This window comes from Oryzias latipes, chromosome 20, assembly GCF_002234675.1.
Source record: "Oryzias latipes chromosome 20, ASM223467v1".
Classification (NCBI taxonomy): Eukaryota; Metazoa; Chordata; class Actinopteri; order Beloniformes; family Adrianichthyidae; genus Oryzias; species Oryzias latipes.
In genome coordinates this window covers 1,133,939-1,156,654 of record NC_019878.2, presented here as the reverse complement: position 1 = coordinate 1,156,654, position 22,716 = coordinate 1,133,939, and the positions used below count along the sequence as shown (strand labels likewise).

Below are 22,716 nucleotides of genomic sequence, written 5' to 3'. Positions count from 1 at the left end.
ACTCATTCAAAAGTCAGTTGCTGTGTATTAAACAGAGCAGCTTCTACTAAAGTGAGAACAAACGGTCTTAATAAATCCGTATGTCGAGGAAAACTCATGTTTTTCTGTAAATAGCAGCCTTATGTTTTTTAAGTCGAAGACTCGGTTTTCTCACTGGCTCTCTTCTCCCTGAAGAAACAGCATTAAGCGGACCATTCTGTTGCGGACTAAAGCTTGTAAACAAAACCATGTGACTAAAGATCTTTTCAGTCATTGGCCAGGAACTGCCACCTGCAGCTAAAAGCAAAAATCAAAAGACCTTTTTTTTGCAGTTCCTTCACATTACCTCCACTATACGGTGATCAGTTTTTAGAAACTTTAATGTAAAATTTGACATCAGGTTTTAAAGACAAAATGAAAAATAATGAAACCCTCTGGGTCCCGGGGGCAGACCCCAACTCTAGTGTAGAGTAAGAAATGATTCATTCACTGCACATTAAAGGACAACCAGGACAAGCAAACCTTTGACAAACAAAGGTTCACGCTGACGTGAAGAAATCAGTGAGTAGAGTCAGAGCAGCTCAGGAGGAGACATGGATGAACACAACACCACAAAGTGTTGTTTAACATGTTCTTGTTCCAGGAACTCAGAGCATTCTTTCCATTTTTATTGTGGTTTTACAAAAGTACAAATCGAGTTTGAAATTAAATGTCAGGGAGAAAAGAGATAAACTTAACAAAAGTGTCTTCTTCTGTGTATGGACCATGTTTTTCTCCATGAACACTGGATGCCCATACCAAAGAAATCAAAGATCACTACATGGTGGATTAAATCAATTCATTTCTTCTATTCATTCCATTCATGTTCCCCATCAACTTACATTGCAGCATTTGGCTTTGAGGAGTCAAAACAGCAGCTTACGAGAAACAGAGCCCCGCTGGGACGGGAAGGCTTTTTAAATTCCTTCACAAGTTGAAGCTTTCATTGACTAAACGAAGGTGAGGAGTACCAGGACTGTGATGATGAGATCCTTTATGATGAAGATGGATTGCTGGAGTCCTACTATGAAGCCTCATCGTTCATCAAACAATAGAGCCAGCAGGGCCTGTAACAATGGTATCACACTGGACTGTGCCAGGATGAGGCTCACAGGAGGACCACTACAAGATGTCCTTTTGATTCATTTAAGTGTCCACAGCTGAGCCTGGCCTTGGTTCTGGGGGTTGTGGAGCAGCACTGCTTGAGTTCTCACAGCTGTGAGTTGGCTGTATGGAAAACAGCAACTGCACCAGCTTGGCCACCAGTAGAACGTTGAGACTGTTTCCCAACACGCGGTACCGCTGGATGGTGGAGATGTGCTCTGGAAATGCTGCAATCACATCCATAGAGAGAGGAACCGATCAGAGGAGATGGATGGCAGCGGCTTTTCACCTTAACCGCTTAAGACGCTAGCTAATATTAGAGCTAACCCTCTATAAACAGGTAATATGGGGAATCTTGCTCTGGGCCTTTACTTTCACACGTCTATTCTGACATATGAAGGGCTTGGCGTCATAGAATTCCAGAAACTGCATTTATTATTTTTTCTTTTAGGATCAATACTCAATGGTTACCACGCCTGTGTTTTGAAAAGGACTCCACCCACACGTCACTACTTCGTGTTCCTGACTGGTTTAACTTTTGATGCATGTTCAATTGCCGTGCGTTTTGCCGGTAGAGCCCAAAAATAGTCTTGCGTAGTGGCGTGTGAATGCGAGAGTATCCAACGTGGAATCCTGAAACATGCATATATGTGTGTTTACATAGATTTTTAATTGGAAGTGGTCGTTTCGGAGCACGGCGTGAACGTAGAATTCCATGTTCAATGAAAGTTTCTGCATGCAGCCAAAGCGGAGTAGCGTCATTTACTTTAAGGCCACAGATACAAAATGAGCTTTTGTCCACCTCACTGTGCCAAACAATTAACATTTAAGCAAACTGGTAAACTCTGCAGTTTATCACCTGCAATTTTAACAGTCCATGTAAATACTGCATCAAGTAAAAGCAGCAGAAACACAAGCTCACCAGGCACAGGTGTTTTTAGTGTTGCTCAGTAAAATAGAAGGTTGTACTTTTGACTTTTGACAGATCTCCAGTGTCAGATTCTAGTCAGACTCAAACTTTCTGTAGTTCAACAAACATTGAGTTAGGAGATTCAACAGGCAGACATTTTTAGCACATTAGCTGGTCATCAAAGACATTCTTCTTTGATCAAGCAGAATCTGCTTTATGTGTTCATAATGTGTCAAAGTCAAACTTATGCTAAGTTTTAGAAAACAGGCTGATGGCGTTTTGTAGTCCCTGATCCTTCTTTAATGTCTGAACTTAGACACTCACACGTTTTGGGCAAACATGGATTATTTTGTGACTAATCTCTTTAAACTGAAGACAACTTCTTTGTCTTTTTGTTTCCTATAACCCTTGTGCTATCCTATGGGGTCCAGATGACCCCACCCTTCCATTGACGTCTTCTCCCTAACATGACAAAGGTGGATAAAGGTGGAAAGACTTCATGTAATCCATGGACACCAGTGAAGATCACAAATCATTGAAGAAAAAAGGTTCAGAGCACTGTCTAGTGGGTCTAGATCAGTGTTTTTCAACCAGTGTGCCGCGGCACACTAGTGTGCCGTGGGAGATGGTCAAGTGTGCCGTGAGAAATTGCCCTCATTAACTGATCTAAAAGCAATTACCATCTCCAGGAAATCAGCTCTTTGTTCATCCAAACAGGCCCTGATAAAACACTGAGAAGTTAAGAATATGAAATATCATAAAATTAATTTCTTTGTGTTTATTTAATTCTATTAAAGACATTTTGATAAGAATAACGGGATACCACGATTTAGCTGCAGCTATAACTGTGTAAGGAAAAGTCCCGCCCCTTTAACTGTCTCCACCAATCATTCTTGAAGGCTTAATCACATGTCATCAGTCTGACCAATCAGAAGTGCTTAAAGTATTCACTTCCTTGTTTCGATTTAGCGCAAAAAAGTTTCTCTGTTCTAACAAAAATACCAACTAAAGCCCGTCTTTAGCGGTGTAGCTTTCCACAGAATCCGGTGTCAGACTGGAACAAGTGAACAAAACCATGAAGCTCAAAGACGCTGGTCTTTCTGCGGTCGGCGGATTACGGGCACTACATCTCCCATGATGCAGTAAAGTGACTGTCTTAGCGCACAATGAGTCTCTCCTCTTAACGTCATAAAACAACGAACACACATCAAACAGTTTTTGAATCTTTTGACTGAATTTTTAATACATCTTTTAGAAAAAACAGCTGCAGCTTCCAGCGTTTTCTGCAACAATTATCACAAAAATGCATGTGAGATTGCAGAGCGGCTGTAGATCAATACAGACTGAGCTTTTTCTTTTTTTTTTATTTATCTATTTTTTTGGATGCTGGTGTGCCGCGGGATTTTTGTCAAGGTTAAAGTGTGCCGTGGCTCAAAAAAGGTTGAAAAACACTGCTCTAGATGACCCAACTCCCAATGTTAAAGTGCCTAAGATAGCATAAGTGTTAGGGGATGCCGCAGCAAATCATCCACTTCCATTTTTCTTTTCTCCGTCCTCTCTGCTTCAACGTGTCCAAACGTCTCCATCTGCTTCCCTGCATTGATCTCCAGAACATCTACATGATCTGTTCCTCAGACGGATTCATTCCTGATCCATCTCTAAACCAGGACTGCTCATTCCTGGTCAAGATCTACCAACTCTTTCTGCACTGCTTGCTGCTGGTTGAATAAACACACGGTCCAGGAGGTGTGTTCATTCAATCAAAATGTGGAGGTTTCTGATTGAGCTAATTGGCAGCAAGTTGGGCTTGGAGATCTGGAAACAGTCAGGGTGATAGACCTGGACCAGGAATGAGCAGCCATGTTGGTTTAGAGCAGGGCTGCTCATTCCTCACCACAGTCCTTTCATTCCTCATGACACTCTTTGGTCACACATCACACCTGAAACCTTCCTCCACCTGTTCCAGCCTGCTTGCAGACGCCTCTTCACCTCTACTGAGTTCAGACACAAGAAGGAGGTCAAAGCTGATGGTTGGTCCAGTCCCACCTCCACCTCCACCTCCTCTGTCAGACCTACTGAACATCTCTGTCTTCCAGCTCTCCTCCATGTCCTGATCAACTCCAACGTTCTTCTCTGCTGCTCCAGACTTCCTCATCCAAACTACAGCCCCTCTCTCTGGATCTACAAAGACACCATGCAGAACCTCTGACCTCCTCTGTCCTTCTCCAAAAGCATATTCTATAACCAAATATCAAAGTAAAAAGTTAAAATACTTTTGGATTTTGTTCTGATTTTTGATCGAGGATGGGTGTTGAACCGACGCATCACTAAGAAGTCCCTCCAGCAGACAGTATGCAGCCTTAGTCTGATTGTTGTTTGGTTCAACTGTTGCTCTTACAGAAGCAGGGAGGAAAGCACATGAGGTTGGCCACTTCTCTGGGAGTGAAATAACGGAGTCGGAGACTCATCAGCCGCTGGAGTCGATCTTCCTCAGAGAGCAGCTCCAGGTCTGTGAAAACACTCTGGACCTGGAAAGCAACAAATTGAACCTTTATTTGATTTGAAAATCACTTACAGACAAAAACACCAACACTCATCTGTCCAACACACATCTGTCCAACACTCATCTGTCCGACACTCATCTGTCCGACACTCATCTGCCCGACACTCATCTGTCCGACACTCATCTGTCCGACACACATCTGTCCGACACTCATCTGCCCGACACTCATCTGCCCGACACTCATCTGTCCGACACACATCTGTCCGACACACATCTGTCCGACACTCATCTGCCCGACACTCATCTGCCCGACACTCATCTGTCCGACACACATCTGTCCGACACACATCTGCCCGACACACATCTGCCCGACACTCATCTGCCCGACACTCATCTGCCCGACACTCATCTGCCCGACACTCATCTGCCCGACACTCATCTGCCCGACACTCATCTGCCCGACACTCATCTGTCCGACACACATCTGTCCAACACTCATCTGTCCAACACACATCTGTCCAACACTCATCTGCCCAACACTCATCTGTCCAACACTCATCTGTCCAACACTCATCTGCCCAACACTCATCTGCCCAACACTCATCTGTCCAACACTCATCTGCCCAACACTCATCTGTCCAACACTCATCTGCCCAACACTCATCTGTCCAACACTCATCTGCCCAACACTCATCTGTCCAACACACATCTGTCCAACACTCATCTGTCCAACACACATCTGTCCAACACTCATCTGCCCAACACTCATCTGCCCAACACTCATCTGCCCAACACTCATCTGCCCAACACTCATCTGTCCAACACACATCTGTCCAACACACATCTGTCCAACACTCATCTGTCCAACACTCATCTGTCCAACACACATCTGTCCAACACACATCTGTCCAACACTCATCTGTCCAACACTCATCTGCCCAACACTCATCTGCCCAACACTCATCTGCCCAACACTCATCTGTCCAACACTCATCTGTCCAACACTCATCTGCCCAACACTCATCTGTCCAACACACATCTTTCCAACACTCATCTGTCCAACACACATCTGTCCAACACTCATCTGTCCAACACTCATCTGTCCAACACTCATCTGTCCAACACTCATCTGCCCAACACTCATCTGTCCAACACTCATCTGCCCAACACTCATCTGTCCAACACTCATCTGCCCAACACTCATCTGTCCAACACACATCTGTCCAACACTCATCTGTCCAACACACATCTGTCCAACACTCATCTGTCCAACACTCATCTGTCCAACACTCATCTGTCCAACACTCATCTGTCCAACACTCATCTGTCCAACACACATCTGTCCAACACTCATCTGTCCAACACTCATCTGTCCAACACTCATCTGCCCAACACTCATCTGTCCAACACTCATCTGCCCAACACTCATCTGTCCAACACACATCTGTCCAACACTCATCTGTCCAACACACATCTGTCCAACACTCATCTGCCCAACACACATCTGTCCAACACTCATCTGTCCAACACACATCTGCCCAACACACATCTGTCCAACACACATCTGTCCAACACTCATCTGTCCAACACACATCTGTCCAACACACATCTGTCCAACACACATCTGTCCAACACACATCTGTCCAACACACATCTGTCCAACACACATCTGTCCAACACACATCTTCATGACCTCAGTTTCCTGATGAATCCTGGTTCTCCTCCCTCTTACTCTGCTTTGCATTTAATGACTCAAACAGGGTTTTGTCCTCATGTGTTGTATTTGAGGAACATCTCGTTTGTGACTGATGACGTACATTTTTTCAAAGGCGATGTGTGAGCTCCTGACTTCCATGAGTTCAATGACGAATGTTTGCACTTTGGGGGCAATTTTACATCCACCATGACACCATCAAATCTGACTGGACAAGCGAATCAAATCTGCCAGAGTGAATGTGCCCAAGGAAATCAGGTAAGCAGGTTACAAATAAACACACCCACTGGATAAACAAGGCACAGTTTTCATTCCCCATGCCAAGCAGTGTGTGAAATGTCCACACAAACCGCCCTCAGCAGCTGTTGTGGCGTACGTTCTGGATTGGGACGTGGAGCGTTGTACTGACAGACTTACCTCAGTGTCCATGCAGCCCTGCAGCACTGAGCCTGTTCCCTCCACGTATCTCCCATATCTACGGACAGAGCACACGGTGAACGGCGTGGCGTAACGAGGAAGGCAAGTTAAAGGCCTGCTGTCATTCATGCTGCCTTCAGGGACGGCAACTTAAAATCACGTCCAAATATTTTATTACTGTAAAATGAAATGAGAGCAAAAATAAACCCCCAGAAATAAAAATAGGCTGGCTATAATAATAATAATTGATACTTTATTGATCCCACAATGGGGAAATTCTTCTCTGCATTTTGACCCATCCCCTGGGGGGGAGCGGTGAGCTGCAGACTAACGGGAGGCAGTAGCGTTAAGGGTCTTGCCTAAGGACCCTCACTGGGTGATGTTCATTGCCTGCCATTGATATGGTAATTGACCCAGTACCATTGTTTATCCCCCTCCGGGAATCGAACCCTGGATTCCTGCATTGTAGCCTTACCAACCGAGCAACCCAGCGGCTATCAGCTGATCAGAGAACTCAGCCTTTAATCTGTGCATAAAGGTGGGAGGTGACACTTCTATCCATGGTTAGACATCCTGAAGGGAAGAGCAATAAGACTGGTTTGTCTCTGAACATAGTCACATGGTTGAGCGCCACATTAAGGCCCTTTCGTACTGAGCTTTCTATTCATGTATGGACGGTCCTACACAAATGAAGCCCTGGTCTTTGAGCAACACTGTCCTGCTTTTTTTTGTCCAACCCTGCTCGGACGCACCTGCCTTTGACGACTGTCATCATCTGGCTTCTGCAGTCAAATAGTCAAATAGTTTGACAACAGAAAAAGTCTCTTAATAATCAAAATACTGAAATATCAAATGGATAAAAATCAGACAAAATAAACCTGGGTGCATATTTAGTGAGAAACTCACCCTTTAGTGAAGCAGACAGAACGTCTGGATGTGGGCTGAACGATGTCCAACAGCAGACTGTACCTCAGTAACGTTTTAGGAGGAAGTAAGTACTCCTCCACATTCACCTGAGAGCCCGCTTCCAAAAAGTCTTGTATCTGCTTCACGTCTGGATTGCTGTTCTGAGTCGTCTTCCTCTGAAGCTGCATCTCCGTCTCCAGTTTATACAGAACCAGCCCATGGCTCGCCTTCTCCTCTGGTGGAGTGGTACCAGAACAGGCTGCCTTTGACACCAAGGCCAAGTCGTCCTCAGCTGGCTGTGCACACACGTCCCACACCTAACATGCAGAAATTAGGCAGAAATGTTGGAAGTCCTGCACTTTTTGTGAGAAGAAGCACGTCTGTGTCAACATTTTTTATTTGCTTTTTAGGTCCAGTGCTGCAAGGCGTTTACTGGCAAGAAGACAGCTGAGAAGGTACGCTGCTCAGTGGTTATGACATATAGATTGTGGGGAAAACAGTGAGAAGCAATGTGTGTCACGTTAAAAGGCATTTTTAATGAAAATGAATTCATCCGACCACTTATCACAGAGTTGCTGTGTCTCATCGTTGTGGTGTACCGCATTGTTTTAAGAAAATTCTGTTAATGAAACTACAAGGTATATTTTAAGATGACGTCATAGCAGCGCCTGTGGGGCGTGTGCTGCGTAACGAGACGCAGACGAAGAGTTCTCAGGTGTTCTAACAAGTAAACAGTTGGTCCCTTTTATTGTGTTTGGTAACACGACAATCGTTGCTTTACATTTGTCCGTGGCTTCTGTTTACAACACGTGACCACCGGCTACGGTGGTCGTTTTGGTTCAGTCGTTCAGCTGCGGGAATGGATTGTATTCAGACTGAGGAATCTCAGAGAGAACCAATTGGAGACAAACCGAGACCACCTCCAAAGATGGGTCCTAAAGCGCTTCCTGGTCCCGGACGACGGTCCATTTGGGTTTTTTCAGACTGAAAATGTGTTTTGTATTATCGGGGACAACGAACTCTGGTTCACTCTAACCCTTGTGCTATCTTAGATGACCCCCCCCTTCCATTGAGGTGTTCTCCCTACCATGACAAAGGTGGATAAAGGTGGAAAGATTTCATGTAATCCATGGACACCAGTGAAGATCACAAATCATTGAAGAAAAAAGGTTCAGAGCACTGTCTAGTGGGTCTAGATGACCCAACTACCAACGTTAAAGTGCCTAGGATAGCACAAGGGTTAAGTGGACCAAATGTGTCCAGTCTGAATACACCCTACAACTCAAGATCCGCATGAAGTTTCTGCGGCTGTGACGGCAGTAAAAAAAGGTAAACTGTTGAATCAGTTATCATCTAAAACTTTTAGCTACATCACAGTAATGGTCCCATGCAAAAGGAAGGGGTGGCTTTCATTCAGACCTCCATCAATCCTGCTTTTGTACCAGAAATATATGAGAGTCGTCTATAATGTTCTTTATACATAGACTTCAATTTAGCTCCTACAAACAAGCGGGACATCTTTCCCTCACAGACCGGTTACTTCTTTTTTTTTGAAGCTCTTATATCTTCCACTTCTTACTTGTATAACAGCCAGTATATGTACAGGTCTGTCTTAAGTTCTCCAGAGTCCATCTGGATGATCCAGAGGAGGACTGGGAGAAGGTCATGTGGTCGCATGAGTCCACAGCTGCCCCTCTGGAATAAACACCACTGGTCATTTTTAGAGAAACGTTGAGCTGCATTCCAGGGATTTTGGGCAAAAGCTTTCTTCCATCAGTGAGAGCATGGCTGGGCCTTCCAGCAAGACAACGATCCCAAACACATCACCCAGACCAGGCAATGAAAGAGGGGCAACGTAAAAAGTATTTCAAAGCTCTGGAGTGGTCTACATAGGCTCTGGAACTCAATCCAAAAGGGAATCTGTGGAAGGAGTTGAAAGTCCATGTTGCCCCAAAACAATCCAACTTTTGAGAAGATCTGCTTGGAAGAATGGACCAAAACCACAGCTACAGTGTAGAAACCTACAGGAAACATTTGACCTCTATCATTGATTTGTATTTGTTATTGAGCAATTACTTCTTTTCTGCACCTTTATACAAATAAATTCTTTAAAGTTGTTTGAGAAATACCAGTCTGTCGTGGTGAGCACCATATTCTTCGCTGTGGTGTGCTGGCATCAAACCAAAGGATGCCAACAGACCGGACAAACTCATTGAAACATTACAACCTGGAGGAGGTGACAAGAGACAGAATGCTGGCTAGACCTCTGACCATCATGGACGGTCCCTCCCCCCTTCTAAAAAGCTGTGGACAAACTGAGAAGCAACTTCAGCAGCAGACTCAGAGGCCGCTACTCCAAGCAACGGCACAGGAAGTCATTCCTGCCGTCCACCATCACACTGTCAGAGCTGTGCTCACAGACTCACATTAATGCATCATCTCAGGTGCACTGCAAGCTTTCAGATATTTTAACTGGGTATTCGTGTTCATTTGTCTGCTGCTGCGTGTGTACATGTATGTAAGGGTTTAGCCGTGTATATGACTGAAAGGTCCTATCTGCACTTTTCTTTCCTTTCCTTCCTTTATTTTTAAATCAATTTTCAATATTATTATTTTTTTTTCTTTTCTTTTAAAGTAAATTTTACGTTGATTATTTCTATGATGTATTGTGATTTTAATGCATTTTCTGTTTTGTGAAGCACCTTGAATTACTTTGTGTACGAATTGTGCTATACAAATAAACTTGCCTTGCCTTGCCTTGCCTTCCCTGTATAGTTTATTATTTAATTGTGCTTGAAATATGCTGCTGCTACTACAACTTCATTTCCCTGCAGGGATTAATAGAGTTGATCTTAATCTCACTGGATTCTTTTTTTTAAACATTCTTTCTCTGACAGTTGAGGTGGTTCTACGATGATGACTCTTCCATTTCATTTAAAGTGATTTCTTTGTCGAATTCATGAGATGGTTCATGGTTCCTGTTTGGTCAAACTGCCTTCCACCTGCAGGGCTGGATTTCACTGCCGAGACTTCTTCGCCTAGCAACTTCACAATTAGATTCCATTTGTGTTTCTATGACCATCCTTCCACTTTCTTCACCTGCTGTGTCCCTTTCGAGGTCACGGGGCAGCAAGAGGCAAACCTAGCTACTGTTGGGGAAAGGTGGGGTCCATGGCGGACAGGTCGCACAATCACACACACTCTCACAATCACACCTAGGGACAATTTAGAATAATGAATCAACCCACAAGGAGAATATGCAAGCTCCAGGCAGAGAGGACCCAGCTGGGATTCCAACCTTTTTGACTGAAGGCGAAGGCTCTAACCACTGCACCACAGGGCCGCCCTCAAGTAGGATTTAGAAGTCATAATTGCATTCAGAAACCTTTGTTTGCTATAACTATTGACTAAAATGAATATAGTTCTTTTTTCTTAACTAAAATATGAATGGTTGTATTTCCAAATTCACAGAAGTTTTTCTTAAAAGTTTATATTAAAAACATCACATTTTCTGAGGGAAACAGCAATGAAACTTTGAATAATAGATTTTAGCAGATGTTTCCCCACACGTCAATCTTTGATTTTCTGGGATGCAGTATCTTCTTTTCATGTGTCGGACAAAAAACATGCAGATTTTCCAAATGGTAAAAAAGCCGCTTTGGGTTGAGCTCAACACCAACAAGCCTCCCATCAATAAAGCTGCACTCACCTTTGAACCCGTATGGATGTTCATGTTTTCTGCTGAACGACGAGCAATCAGAAAGTATCGTAGTCTAGAATTTGGGATTCCAACCTGAAAACGATCAAAATAAACAGGGACATAAATATACCTGACATCTTTCTCCAAATAATCCAACTCATTGCTTCCGATCCTTGACTACAAAAGATAACTGGACGGAGCGAGAGTGACATCACCCACAGAAAACCACTTATTTTTAGATCCAACCAAATGAAGTCAATTCAGTCACCATCTTTTTCGCGACATGGACCCCGCCATGTTGGAACCAGACAACGTTTAATAAATGGTGAGTGGGCCGACTTGGTCCGAGTCATCGTTTCTATAGCAATCACTCTCACCAACCAAGGGTAAACTTGTTGGATGGCCACGCCTCCACCACTTAAAAGCTGTCCCGGGAGAACCTGTCAATCAAACGTCTTGAACGTTCAGTGGGGGGGCCATGGAGTGACTGAGTAACAGCTATTTATTTCTCTGTAAAAGTCTATGGGATTTTGGTTTCTCGAAGCCAGAGAGTACTTCCTGTTTGGAACGGGAGGGGGGAGGGGGGTTTACTCGGTCCAGTTGTCTGATACAGTCAATGCTTCAGATGGATGAAGTGAAACTTTTTCTTACACTTGTGGGAGAGGCCATAATCTCTTGGAAAACGTATCCACACTCGGTCAGAGTGTTTATCAGTCGATCTCTGACGTGAAGATGGATGAAAAAAACAAGTTAGATACAAAAAGATGTTAAACGTTTTCAGGATAATGTTTACGCAGGTGTTGGGACTAAATCTAGGTGACTTTAACACGGACAGATCCAGCAGAAAGATACTTCTATACTTCCAGAGTAACATGGCTAAATTACCCCCAAATTACAGATTCATTATCTTAAAAGTTGTCAGTTTCAGCCTATTGAGAAAGAATAAACCTGTTTCCATAGAATCCAGGTGACCTGGAAGCTTCTAGAAGAGCTCTGGATGTGTCATCACTACCTGGCAGCGGATGTCTCGAAGCCCTTCACGTTCTCCAGCAGAATAAAGCGAGGTGGCCTGTGCAGCCTGCAAACACATCAACATGATGGGAGGAAGATACAGTACTTTCCTGGCAACTCCAGCGCTGGGTCAGAACCCAAAGACCTGCTCTATCCAGCCTTCTGTTCCCTTCAAAGATATTTAGAGAATTCTGCTTCTCATCTCCACACCCATTTTCCATGCAGTCATGTTCTTCTGCCGTGGTTCTGGTTCCTTCCCAGATCACTGTACTGATACCACCTTTTAGTAAAGTAGTAATGATCTCCTACCGACAGCTGGTTCTGCTCCTCTGGCCATCTTTCTAAACCTGAGAGCTTCCTTCAAACCAGCTCAGACACCAGCCAGTAGGAAAGATCATTAGCATCATGTATGCACCTGTTGCTTGATTTAAATGATTTCTACTTAGTTCACTGAGACACAGATCCTCCTTCATGAACCGCAGGGACACGTCAGGGTGCTGTCCTGGGGGTCCTATATTTTTTTAGTATAGTTTTTGCTTTGATCACATTTGTTTAAAACATCACATATTGTAGCATAAATGAACTACATTTCCACAGAATACAGACGGCTCTCTCCCAACTGCCTCCTTGAAGTAAAGAGCCAGATAACATGCACTTTCTTGACATTTAATCAAGATACAGCAGACATGCTAACCACACGTCACCCAAAGAAAGTTTCTCCGCCTGTCAGCACCTCTTTCACCCTTCAGGGTTGGACCACACTGTCCTGCAGCTCAAACATGATCTTCTTGTTACCAAACATGTCCACACATTTACATTCTCCCCATTACTCTGTCTCCTATGGTCACCTCATTACTGTAGAAGGCCCCACTACTTCTGACCTTCCAAATATTCGGACCCAACTGCAAACTCGTTTGTTCAGGGGTTTCTACGCTCTGTTTTCATGCAAGTGTGTAGAACTCCAGACTTCCTACAAAAGTCTGGAGGCCTTGATCGTTTCCACGAGTCTCAAGAGACAAAGATGAGAAAGAAAATATTATTTTATCTGAAGAGCTGCTCAGAAGCATGAAAAAACAAACGGATCTAATTCCAAATACCTGGGCAGAAGATGTAGGATGTGGAGAAAGCTCTTGGTTCTGGGATCGCTGACATCCCCCTGCAGTCCGATCCTGCAGAGAATTCAGTGTCATAGGTGTGCACAGCTGCAGTTTTAGGAACTTCATAAAGATGGAAGTAGGGTGCACGCTGCTTCTCTACCATCCTGTCATGACAGTCCTACAGCAGAGGTGGGGAGGTAACGCTCAGCGCTGTAAAACATCAGACAGACTGCTGCTGTGCGCTGGTATAGACCCGCACACACGTTCCTCACAGTCACACCCACCTTCAGTTTCTGCTCATCGGTAGCAGAGGTCATCCAGCGCCAAAGGGGGCAGTACTGACCCAGCGCTTTAATGAATTCAGCCTCGTTTATGTCAACAGCTCCTCAGGGTTCTTGGATTTCTACAACTGTTTCCTTCATGAAAGCTGTACCTCTGTTTATGCCGGTGTGTTTCTTCACGGTGTTGTGGACAACACTGTCAACTGTTTCTGCAATGACAGCATAGTGGCAACATCTGCTGTCAGTAGAAGAATCTCTTTCGGCTCAAACCCTTTTTTCCTTTGGGGGAATGTTTTTTCCTGGGTGGATTTGTATTTTAATCTTCTGATTTTGAGCTCTCCATTGAACTTTGAAGCTCTAGGTATATAGAGTTGCCTTTGCTGCCATCATCATCATCAGATCTTTGAGGGTAGGGGAACTTCTCTTCATCCTTTGGAGCAACATTCTCTGAAATTCCTTGAAAAACTTATCATGCAGAGCATTTCAACAACCCTGCTGCCAGCTACAGGCAGCAACAGAAACTGCAGACACTCCTCCGTCTACAATTAACCCTTGTGCTACATTGACGTGTTCTCCCTACCATGACAAAGGTGGATGAAGGTGGAAAGATTTCATGTAATCCATGGACACCAGTGAAGATCACAAATCATTGAAGAAAAAAGGTTCAGAGCACTGTCTGGTGGGTCTAGGTGTTAAAGTGCCTCCAAGGCAGTGGGGTCATCTGGACCCCACAAGACAGCACAAAGGTTATTAAAAAACAGGATTTCAGTTTGAAGAGGTGTAAAAAAGAGGGGAACACTAGAGGAAGACTGTATAGAAGCAGCTAACACTCACCTGGTGAAAGGCTGGCAGGGCGGGCTCATCATCACCATGTCAACAGACAGGCCAGCAAAGTCCTCCAGGGTTAGGCCCTACGAATGTCTATCGTTAGTAGCCCACCTGACTGATGATAGAAGCAACACAACTAACACAGTTTTCTTCATGGGTTTAAAGAAAAGAAGCTTCTAATCTTTTTTGAAGAGTCGTTGGGTGATTTGCTGTGAGACATCCCTGAGAGACGGTTTGTCTGACGGGAAGAGCTCTTTTTTTTTTAAAAGAAATATCTTCAGTCTCTCTATGGTTTCTGTCGAACTCTGATAATGGTCTGACACAGAAGAAACTCTATTATTACTCCCACTCATTTGGTTTTTGTTGGCAACTCACTGACAACACAGAGGTCATGAGGAGATTCAGGGTTTCTGCAGGTCTGGAGGGTGAACGCATCTGTAAACTGAGCACTGCAGGGAAAACCTGTCCCATGACTTTGATGGATTTCTGGATGCTGATTGATGAATGAAAAAAATCAATCACAACCAATTTTGTTTGGCTCCCGCTGCCTTTTTTAAACACAAACTAGTATGACTTTTTTTTTACCCGTATGTGTTAACGTGTCCGCGCCCTGAAACACGTTGTGCCTTTTGTACGTGTCAAATACAGGAAAAGCACCCATAACGTTTAGACGACTTTTGGGCTGGAAATCTGGGACACTACCTGGCAACACGGCACAGTGAATGAGAGTCAAGAGTGTTTGAACGGGAACTTCAAGACGTGGACGACCGACGCTTAAAGGGAGCTCCTCCGTGGTGGGGTCCACACAAACCCGGGTTGCTCTCAACTAGCAAAAACGGAGCAATTATCAAGCTGAGCATTTCAAAAATGTCACCGTCTGTCGACAGATTGTCTCTACTTGATCAGCTAATGTCAGCAAAGCCGTGCAGATGTCCCCTAAATATGTCATCTTTCTAACTGGCACACCACAGAGTGGATATCTAGAGATACGAGTAGATTTCCAGGGATCAGCAAATGTGCATTTAGATCCCACCCACTTTCACTGATTGACAGACAGACTCATTCTGCTGAAAAAGCTCATTATGAAATAAATAAATCATTCTGAAAAACAGAAATGTGAAATAAAAACAAAGCTACTTTGGAAAATACTGATTTTGAAATCAGAGTTTCTGAATAAATCCATAGAACTATTATAATATTCAACATAATTTAAATGAATATTGTCTAAAATAATGAACAGGTTTTTAAAGCAAAATCACATATTTCATAATATAATGGCTCATTTAAAATCTGTGTGAAGGTTTTTCACAATATCCTGTTTTTTTAAATATATTTTTATGAGTGTGTGTGATTGCACAAGGTTATATATATATATATATATATATATATATATATATATATATATATATATATATATATATATATATATATATATATATATATATATATATATATATTAATAATGACCAGTTTGGGGCTCTATACTGAGGATGTAAGCCTGGAGTCCAAACCTCAATGGACTTGTTCCAGAGCGGCGTGTCAGGGAAGTTGTGCTTGTAGATCTGGTTGGCCATGGTGTTGATGTCAACAGCAGCCACCACCTCAGCAGGAACCCCACTCTCTGGAGGAAGAACAGAAACCTCATCAGCTCTGAAGACCCATCCATGCATCACTTTGTTCTGTGAACACTAAACACCCAGCAACCCTTCCTTCTGCTCTCTGGGAAACCCTGAATGGAGCCTTTAGAGAGCCCTGCTGTCCTGGTTCAGAGAATAAACTCCCTCTTGGCTGCTTGTCAGTGAACAGACGAGCTGGGGGTTTGGTGCACTTCACCAGAGGCTTTGAGAGGAAACCTTGACTCTGCAGGAGGCTCGTGAGCTACAAATACGGGCAGGAGGCTCACGTTGAGGCAGGAAGTCCACAAACGGCGACTTCCGGTCCACCATAATATTGTCATGTACGGCAAACAACTCCGACTGCACGTTGATTTGACGTCACGGAAGGCAACATGATCACAGCACGCGCCCTGTTCCCACTCTCCATTACTTGCATGAGAAACAGGTGATGATGTTACAAACTGCGATTTCAAAGAATCTGCACAGTTTCCGAACATCATAGCAGCGCCGCTCGGAACCTGCCAGGACCGTCCGGGTCAGGACTCACCTTTCAAAGCGTAATGCATCCCTCCTATGCCGCTGTACAGCTCCAACACCCGCACGGTCTCCATGCTGCCGCTGGCTGTCAGACGTGTGTTTGGTTCGCTGCTGCCCCCTACCGGACCGGAGTGTCATTACACAGGTTTAACGATGCAATCTCTAAGTATTATTGTAGTTAATTAGTCTTTATTTGAAAGTATCACAGTATGTTATACTTGTAATTTCACTTTATTAAAAAAATTAAAACTGTTAATCCAATAACAGCACTAGTTTATGTATTTTGAGGAAAATTTCAAAAACCAAAGAAGCACAACACCAAAGGAACGGTAGGTCCAGACAATGACAGTAAGCTGTGATTGGTTGGGTCGGTCCGAGTTTCTACTTCTTTCTATAAAATCCTTAAAGGCAAAAGCATTAAAGCTTTGTGTGTTTGAAAACGCGGTCAGCACCAGAGAAGGTCCTGGAAGGACTGGACTCTAATCCACCACTCTTCACCAGATTTGCCGCAGACATTCAGTCTGGGGTGGTTTTTCAGAAGAAAACGCAGAATTTGATGAAAACTTTTATTTAGCTGTAAATTCTGGTGATTAAAAAATGTCATGGATAAGACGAGTTCTGTAATACTGTTATCCAACTTTGATCATAAATCGTTCCACTAGATGACATCATGGTATTCTTACAGACACCTGATGGAATGAATACAGTTGGGTGTTTTTAGCTGCAAGTATAAAAGAAAAAGCTTGACATTTGGTTTGAGTTCTTGCTCTTTCTCTCTCCTTAATTTTCAGAACAGAGACTCTCAGAAGGTGCATGATGGTGCATTTCCTCATTAGGATCATGAAAACACAAAATGGCGTGCTAAGAAGATAAGATATGCCTTTATTGTCACTGTCCACTTGGACAATGATATTGAAGCAGTCCTCATCACAGTGCAAAAAAAACAAAATCCACCAAAAGTGTAATATAAAAAATGTCAACATGTACAGAGTATACATAGGAAGATGGATGGAGTTCTGTAATATTGCACAGATGATCGTCCCATTCCCCTCAGTCTTCTGCGGCCTTTTTTGTCTACCTTTCCTGGAGGAAGAAGTTATATTGTAGTTACTGATGCCTTGACCAGTAGAGGGCGCTGTTAGCCACTCCTCCACAGCTGAGCACTGGTAGAATTGGGCAACATGCATCCATCCTGTTTTTGGGCAGTATGTTGTATTCAGGTGAAGGTCTTTCTGTGCGTCATGCTTGGATTTGTGTAAGTGTGACTGTATACAGCTGAGGTAGAACAGATTAAGAGGATTGAAATACCAGCTGGATTGGAGCTTTATTGTTTGCATACAGACACAGACACAGAGAGGTTATTTGCTTTTTTGTGCCCACACGCCTGCAAACCTCTCATAGAAGCTTGGAGTGAGACTCAGAAAAAAGACGTCACTCTGTACGGCGGTAAGTCGCAAGACGAGTCAGGGGTGGGATTCTATATGTTCACTTCCTTCCATTCCCTTTCAAGCAATCTTTGATTTGATTTGATGTTGACACGTCTTTGTATGAATGTATGAATGCTGAATGTATTGTTTTGGGCATTATTCTTGCTTTGATTGCTTGAAATAAACCATTTCAAATCAAATCAAAGACAAGTCAAGTCTAATAAACAAACTAACTAAACTACACACTAAGATCAAACAAAAGGCATTTAGAAAAAATGTAAATCTGTGTGTCCCTCGTAGAATTGACCTTTGGCCTTTTTTTTGAAGCTTTAAGAACTTTAGTGGATGTTGCTCGATGGAAACATGGCTCAAGCCCTGCTATTTAAATTGCTATCATTGATAGTAAAAGGCCAAACTGGTCCTGGTCCTGGTTTTGTTTAGGGCCACTTTACATTTAAGTGGAGCAGCACCAGGACCAGCTTTGCATGATGACAAGCCTCTGGACCAACCTGGCTCCTGTAACCTGTGAGAAATACATCACTTACAGTGGAGTTAGCTCCAAACTATTTTGATTTACTCACTTTTCCTTTAATAGAAAGAGAGTCTATCCGCATGAAATTCCAAAAACGTGCATCTTTTGTCTGTGCTGCACGGACCCACAGGAAGGGTTAAGGTTGGAACTACGGTTAGGGTTAAACCACCAAATACTATAGTTCCTGAGCACGGCTGTTTTGCAGCTCACTGCTCCTTCAGGGATGGATCAAACGCGGAGAACACATTTCACAGGCCCAGCTGTGTGACAGACATTGGGATCGTTCGTATTACTGCAGACTATTCTACCCAGCGAGCGCAAAATTTTGTCATCATAGGAGCATGTTGACAGGATATTAGGGGAGCCCTAGTGCAAATTTCATTAGCACTGCGTGGAAATGGGCGGGGTTAGTCTAGAAAAGGTGCTGGGGGGATGGCAACTGCCCACATTGCCCATGGGAAACACTGCCACTGATCAGACGGTAGTTTGTGCGGGTATCTGAAATATGAAATCAGCGTTATTAAAATGGGTTATTAGGGTAAATAAATAATATTTAGAGCTTATTACCACTCATACTCAAAGACATACCTGGAAAATGTGAAATTTAAGTAGATGAACTTTAGTTGATGTTTAACTTGAGAATGATGCGACACAGGAGTGGACTGCACTCACACAAACCACGCGTCCACATGCGTGTAAATTGACAACTCGCCACAGTCTCTCCAGGCCTAATCTTATGGATCTCCTGAGTGTTTCGTAGGCCTAACCCAGGGGTCGGCAACCGGCGGCTCCAGAGCCGCATGTGGATCTTTCCTCCCTGAGCTTCGGCTCTGTGTGTTTTAGTAAAATAACCATAATGTTCTGAGATTCTCGTGGTGCCTTTAACACCGTCGGGTAGTGCGAGCGGGCAGGAGGAAGAGAGCAGCGTGAACGCGGACCAGAGTCAGAAAGTTTTTCTGGAAAGACAGTCAGTGGCGATCTCGTAGGGGGACACATGAAGGCGCCACCCCTGCCCGTGCCCAGAGTCAACTTCTTTTGGAAGAAGTTTTACCTTGGGTAGGGGGTGTTACGGCTGTGGCCGTATTTGGTTTTGTTTGGTTCTGTTTGTTCTGTTTTGTGTATTTTTTGTATCACAGTGGGACTTCTGTGTTTTGTGGATCTTTGGGTTTGTATGTCTTTGTCTGGTTATTTTCAGGTGTGGTGGAAAGGGTGTGGCCTCCCATTGGACCAGCTGGTGGAGGCAGCCTTTAAAGCCACCACTTGGACCTCCAGCTGGTGGGAAGGGAGCCTTGCTGCAACAGTCTTCACTGCGGCTTGGCCCGCTTCTCCATTTTGTTTTTGTCTTCTCCACTTGTTTTAGTTTGTGTTGCACTTCGTAGTTCTTTGTAGTTTGTGGTTTTGTCCGTGCCCACTCTGTTTAGTCCTTTGGTTTATAATTTTGCTTAAGTGAAGCTGTAGGGGTGAACCGCCATTTTCTTTAGTACATGTTTTCTCCTGTTTTTGTTAGGTGAGGGAGGTTAGTGTTTGTCTTTGATTTCCCTTTTCTTTCTTTTGCAGGTAAGATTACACGTTTCAGATTGGTGGGGTTTTGTTTGTTATTTTGGCCTGGTTTCACCCTGAAGCCTTTTTGCTTCACTTTTTGCTGGTTTATTTATTTGTAAATAAAACTTGGTCATATTTTATGGAGACATTTGTTTGGTGTGTGTTAATTTAACTTTGGTAGCCGAAACCTGTACTTTTTTATGTTATGCCCCCTATTTACCCCTAGACACATAAGGGGGCGTAACCCCCCCCCCCCCCCGATTAAAACCCCCCTTTTCCTTGTAAAATTAATTAAATTTGCGTTAGGGTGCCCCCACTATCCTGTCACCTTGCTGCTACGATGACCCTATGTTGCGCTGTCTGTGTAGAACCTGAGGTGTGTCTCTCACCCAATACAATCACCTCTATCTATATAAAATCTGTAAAGTAAAAGAAAAACACTGTGTATACGACATTCACTGAGTTTTTTTTTTTACAATATCCCCAACATATTGTGTGTAGTGTATTTTTCACAAAGAGGAGGTAGTTTGCTTTACACCTGGATGGCACCCTTTCCCGCCTCCACACCGAGGGAGGAGGCGACTGTCTGACTCACAGATTTACTGCTTTCATTGAACACACATGCACTGCAAAGGCATTTCCAGATGCAGGAAGGTAAAAGAATAAAGTCTGTTGGGTTAGCCAGAATACCCCAGAATACACACACTTACACACACACAGACACGCAGTCTGCTTTAACCCTTGTGCTATCTTAGATGACCCCCCCCCCCCTTACATTGATGTGTTCTCCCTACCATGACAAAGGTGGATAAAGGTGGAAAGATTTCACGTAATCCATGGACACCAGTGAAGATCACAAATCACTGAAGAAGTAAGGTTCAGAGCACTGTCTAGTGGGTCTAGATGACCCAACTCCCAATGTTAAAGTGCCTAGGATAGCACAAGGGTTAATCAGTTTATTATTTTCCGGACTATTGGTCGCCCTTTTTTTCATAGTTTGGCAAGGGGTGCGACTTGTACTCCGCAGCGACTTATATTAGAAATAAATTGAAATAAATACATTGTTAACCCTCCGGTTATGTTGATTTGTGAGGAACAGAGATGATGTTCCTGGGTCAATTAGATGTATGAGGTATGTTTGTCATGGCTAGCAGGCTTTAGCAGACCCAGATGCTGGAACCCGGAAGGATACTCGGCAGACAGAATGGTAAGTTCAAAGATTCTTTAATTCTGGAGGTAGAATTAACAGGGGAGAAATCCACAGGAGCTGGTTGGGGGTTCTTGTGGGCGAACACCGTGGTCCGAGGATCTTCCAACGAGACGCCAAGACGAGAGGCAGCGAGAGTTGAGTGCGACCGTAGGTTCCTGATGACGGCAAGAGTCCTGAGTGGCAGACAGACAAGGTATTAGTCAAAGCAACGAGACAAGAGCGAGATTGTGCATGGGCGGCCAGTGAAGCACCGAGGAGTACAACGAACTAGCGTCGAGTACAGGTCCTGGTCCTCCTTAAGAGCCTGGATCCTGATGGCGCTGATGAGGCACAGCCGTTGTCAACAGGTGGATGAGATGACGCGGGCCCAGCCGGGGGCACCGTGACAGTACCCCCCCCTCAAACGACCGCCTCCAGGCGGAACAGGGCGGCGATCGGGGTTGGCCCGGAGGAAATCCTCGATGAGGGAGGGGTCCAAGATGAACGAGCGGGGAATCCACGACCGCTCCTCCAGGCCGTAGCCCTCCCAGTCCACCAGGTATTGGTACCCACGACCCCGGCGCCGAATGTCCAAAACCCGGCTGGCGGTGTAAGCCGGGGCGCCGTCGATGAGCCGGGCGGGTGGTGGGGAAGCGGATGGCGGGCAAAGGGGGCTCTGGCGGACAGGCTTGAGTTGAGAGACATGGAACGATGGATGGATTTTTAGTGCGGCAGGGAGTTTCAGACGGACACAGGTGGGGTTGATGACGCGTTCCACGGGGAACGGACCAATGAAGCGTGGTGCCAGTTTCCGAGACGTGGCCTGGAGCGGAATGTTCTTGAATGACAGCCACACTTGCTGACCTGGCACATAGGTGGGGCTGACAATACGGTGTCGATTTGCAATCTGGCGGTTACCTTCTGCAGTCCGGAGGAGGGCAGCCCTGGCCTGGCGCCAAACGTCCTGACAGCGCTGCAGGTGAAGTTGTACTGAAGGTACCGCCAGATCGAGCTCCTGTGAGGGGAACAGAGGTGGAGAATACCCCAATGAGGCCTCAAATGGGGACATGCCAGTAGCCGAGGCCGGGTGGTTGTTATGCGCATACTCCACCCAGACGAGGTAGTCTGACCAGTCCTCCGGATTTTGCGCCGCCAGACAGCGGAGGGTTGCCTCCAACTCCGGATTTGCCCTCTCTGCCTGGCCATTAGATTGCGGGTGGTACCCAGAGGTGAGACTGACAGACGCTCCGAGGGCGGAGCAGAAAGCCGTCCAAACCTGTGAAGTGAACTGTGGACCGCGGTCAGACACAATATCAGCAGGGATGCCGTGATGACGGAAAACATGATTGACTAAGAGGTTGGCAGTTTCAGTAGCTGAAGGGAG

General features: G+C 44.6%; 1 protein-coding gene across 2 annotated transcripts; it reads right to left on the bottom strand.

The window, feature by feature from the left end:
- Positions 1–343: 343 nt before the first annotated feature.
- On the bottom strand, positions 344–16,764 carry trdmt1 (tRNA aspartic acid methyltransferase 1). 2 transcript variants are annotated; one of them, XM_004086853.4, is made up of 11 exons: positions 16,653–16,764; positions 16,001–16,110; positions 14,496–14,572; positions 13,381–13,452; positions 12,285–12,350; positions 11,924–11,993; positions 11,282–11,365; positions 7,573–7,889; positions 6,667–6,724; positions 4,431–4,560; positions 344–1,349 (listed from the first exon to the last, which is right to left on the bottom strand). In XM_004086853.4, exons 1-11 carry the CDS (start codon positions 16,714–16,716, stop codon positions 1,165–1,167), a joined length of 1,233 nt encoding a protein of 410 aa, XP_004086901.1. In that variant the 5' UTR covers positions 16,717–16,764; the 3' UTR covers positions 344–1,164. The 2 variants fall into 2 exon arrangements, with proteins under 2 accessions (XP_004086901.1, XP_023806184.1); XM_023950416.1 differs by lacking the exon at positions 16,653–16,764 and having other exon boundaries at positions 15,957–16,054.
- Between the last annotated feature and the right edge of the window lie 5,952 nt (positions 16,765–22,716).

What these genes read in the sequence shown, in the direction of transcription:
- trdmt1 (XM_004086853.4), bottom strand. Translation starts at nt 16,716, where the DNA reads ATGGAGACCGTGCGGGTGTTGGAGCTGTACAGCGGCATAGGAGGGATG. An exon ending in ATCCTACATCTTCTGCCCAG is followed by an intron (nt 12,351 to 13,380) that starts GTATTTGGAATT and finishes ATGTGTTTGCAG; the next exon opens with GCTGCACAGGCCACCTCGCT. An exon ending in TTATGGCCTCTCCCACAAGT is followed by an intron (nt 11,366 to 11,923) that starts GTAAGAAAAAGT and finishes GATCGTTTTCAG; the next exon opens with GTTGGAATCCCAAATTCTAG.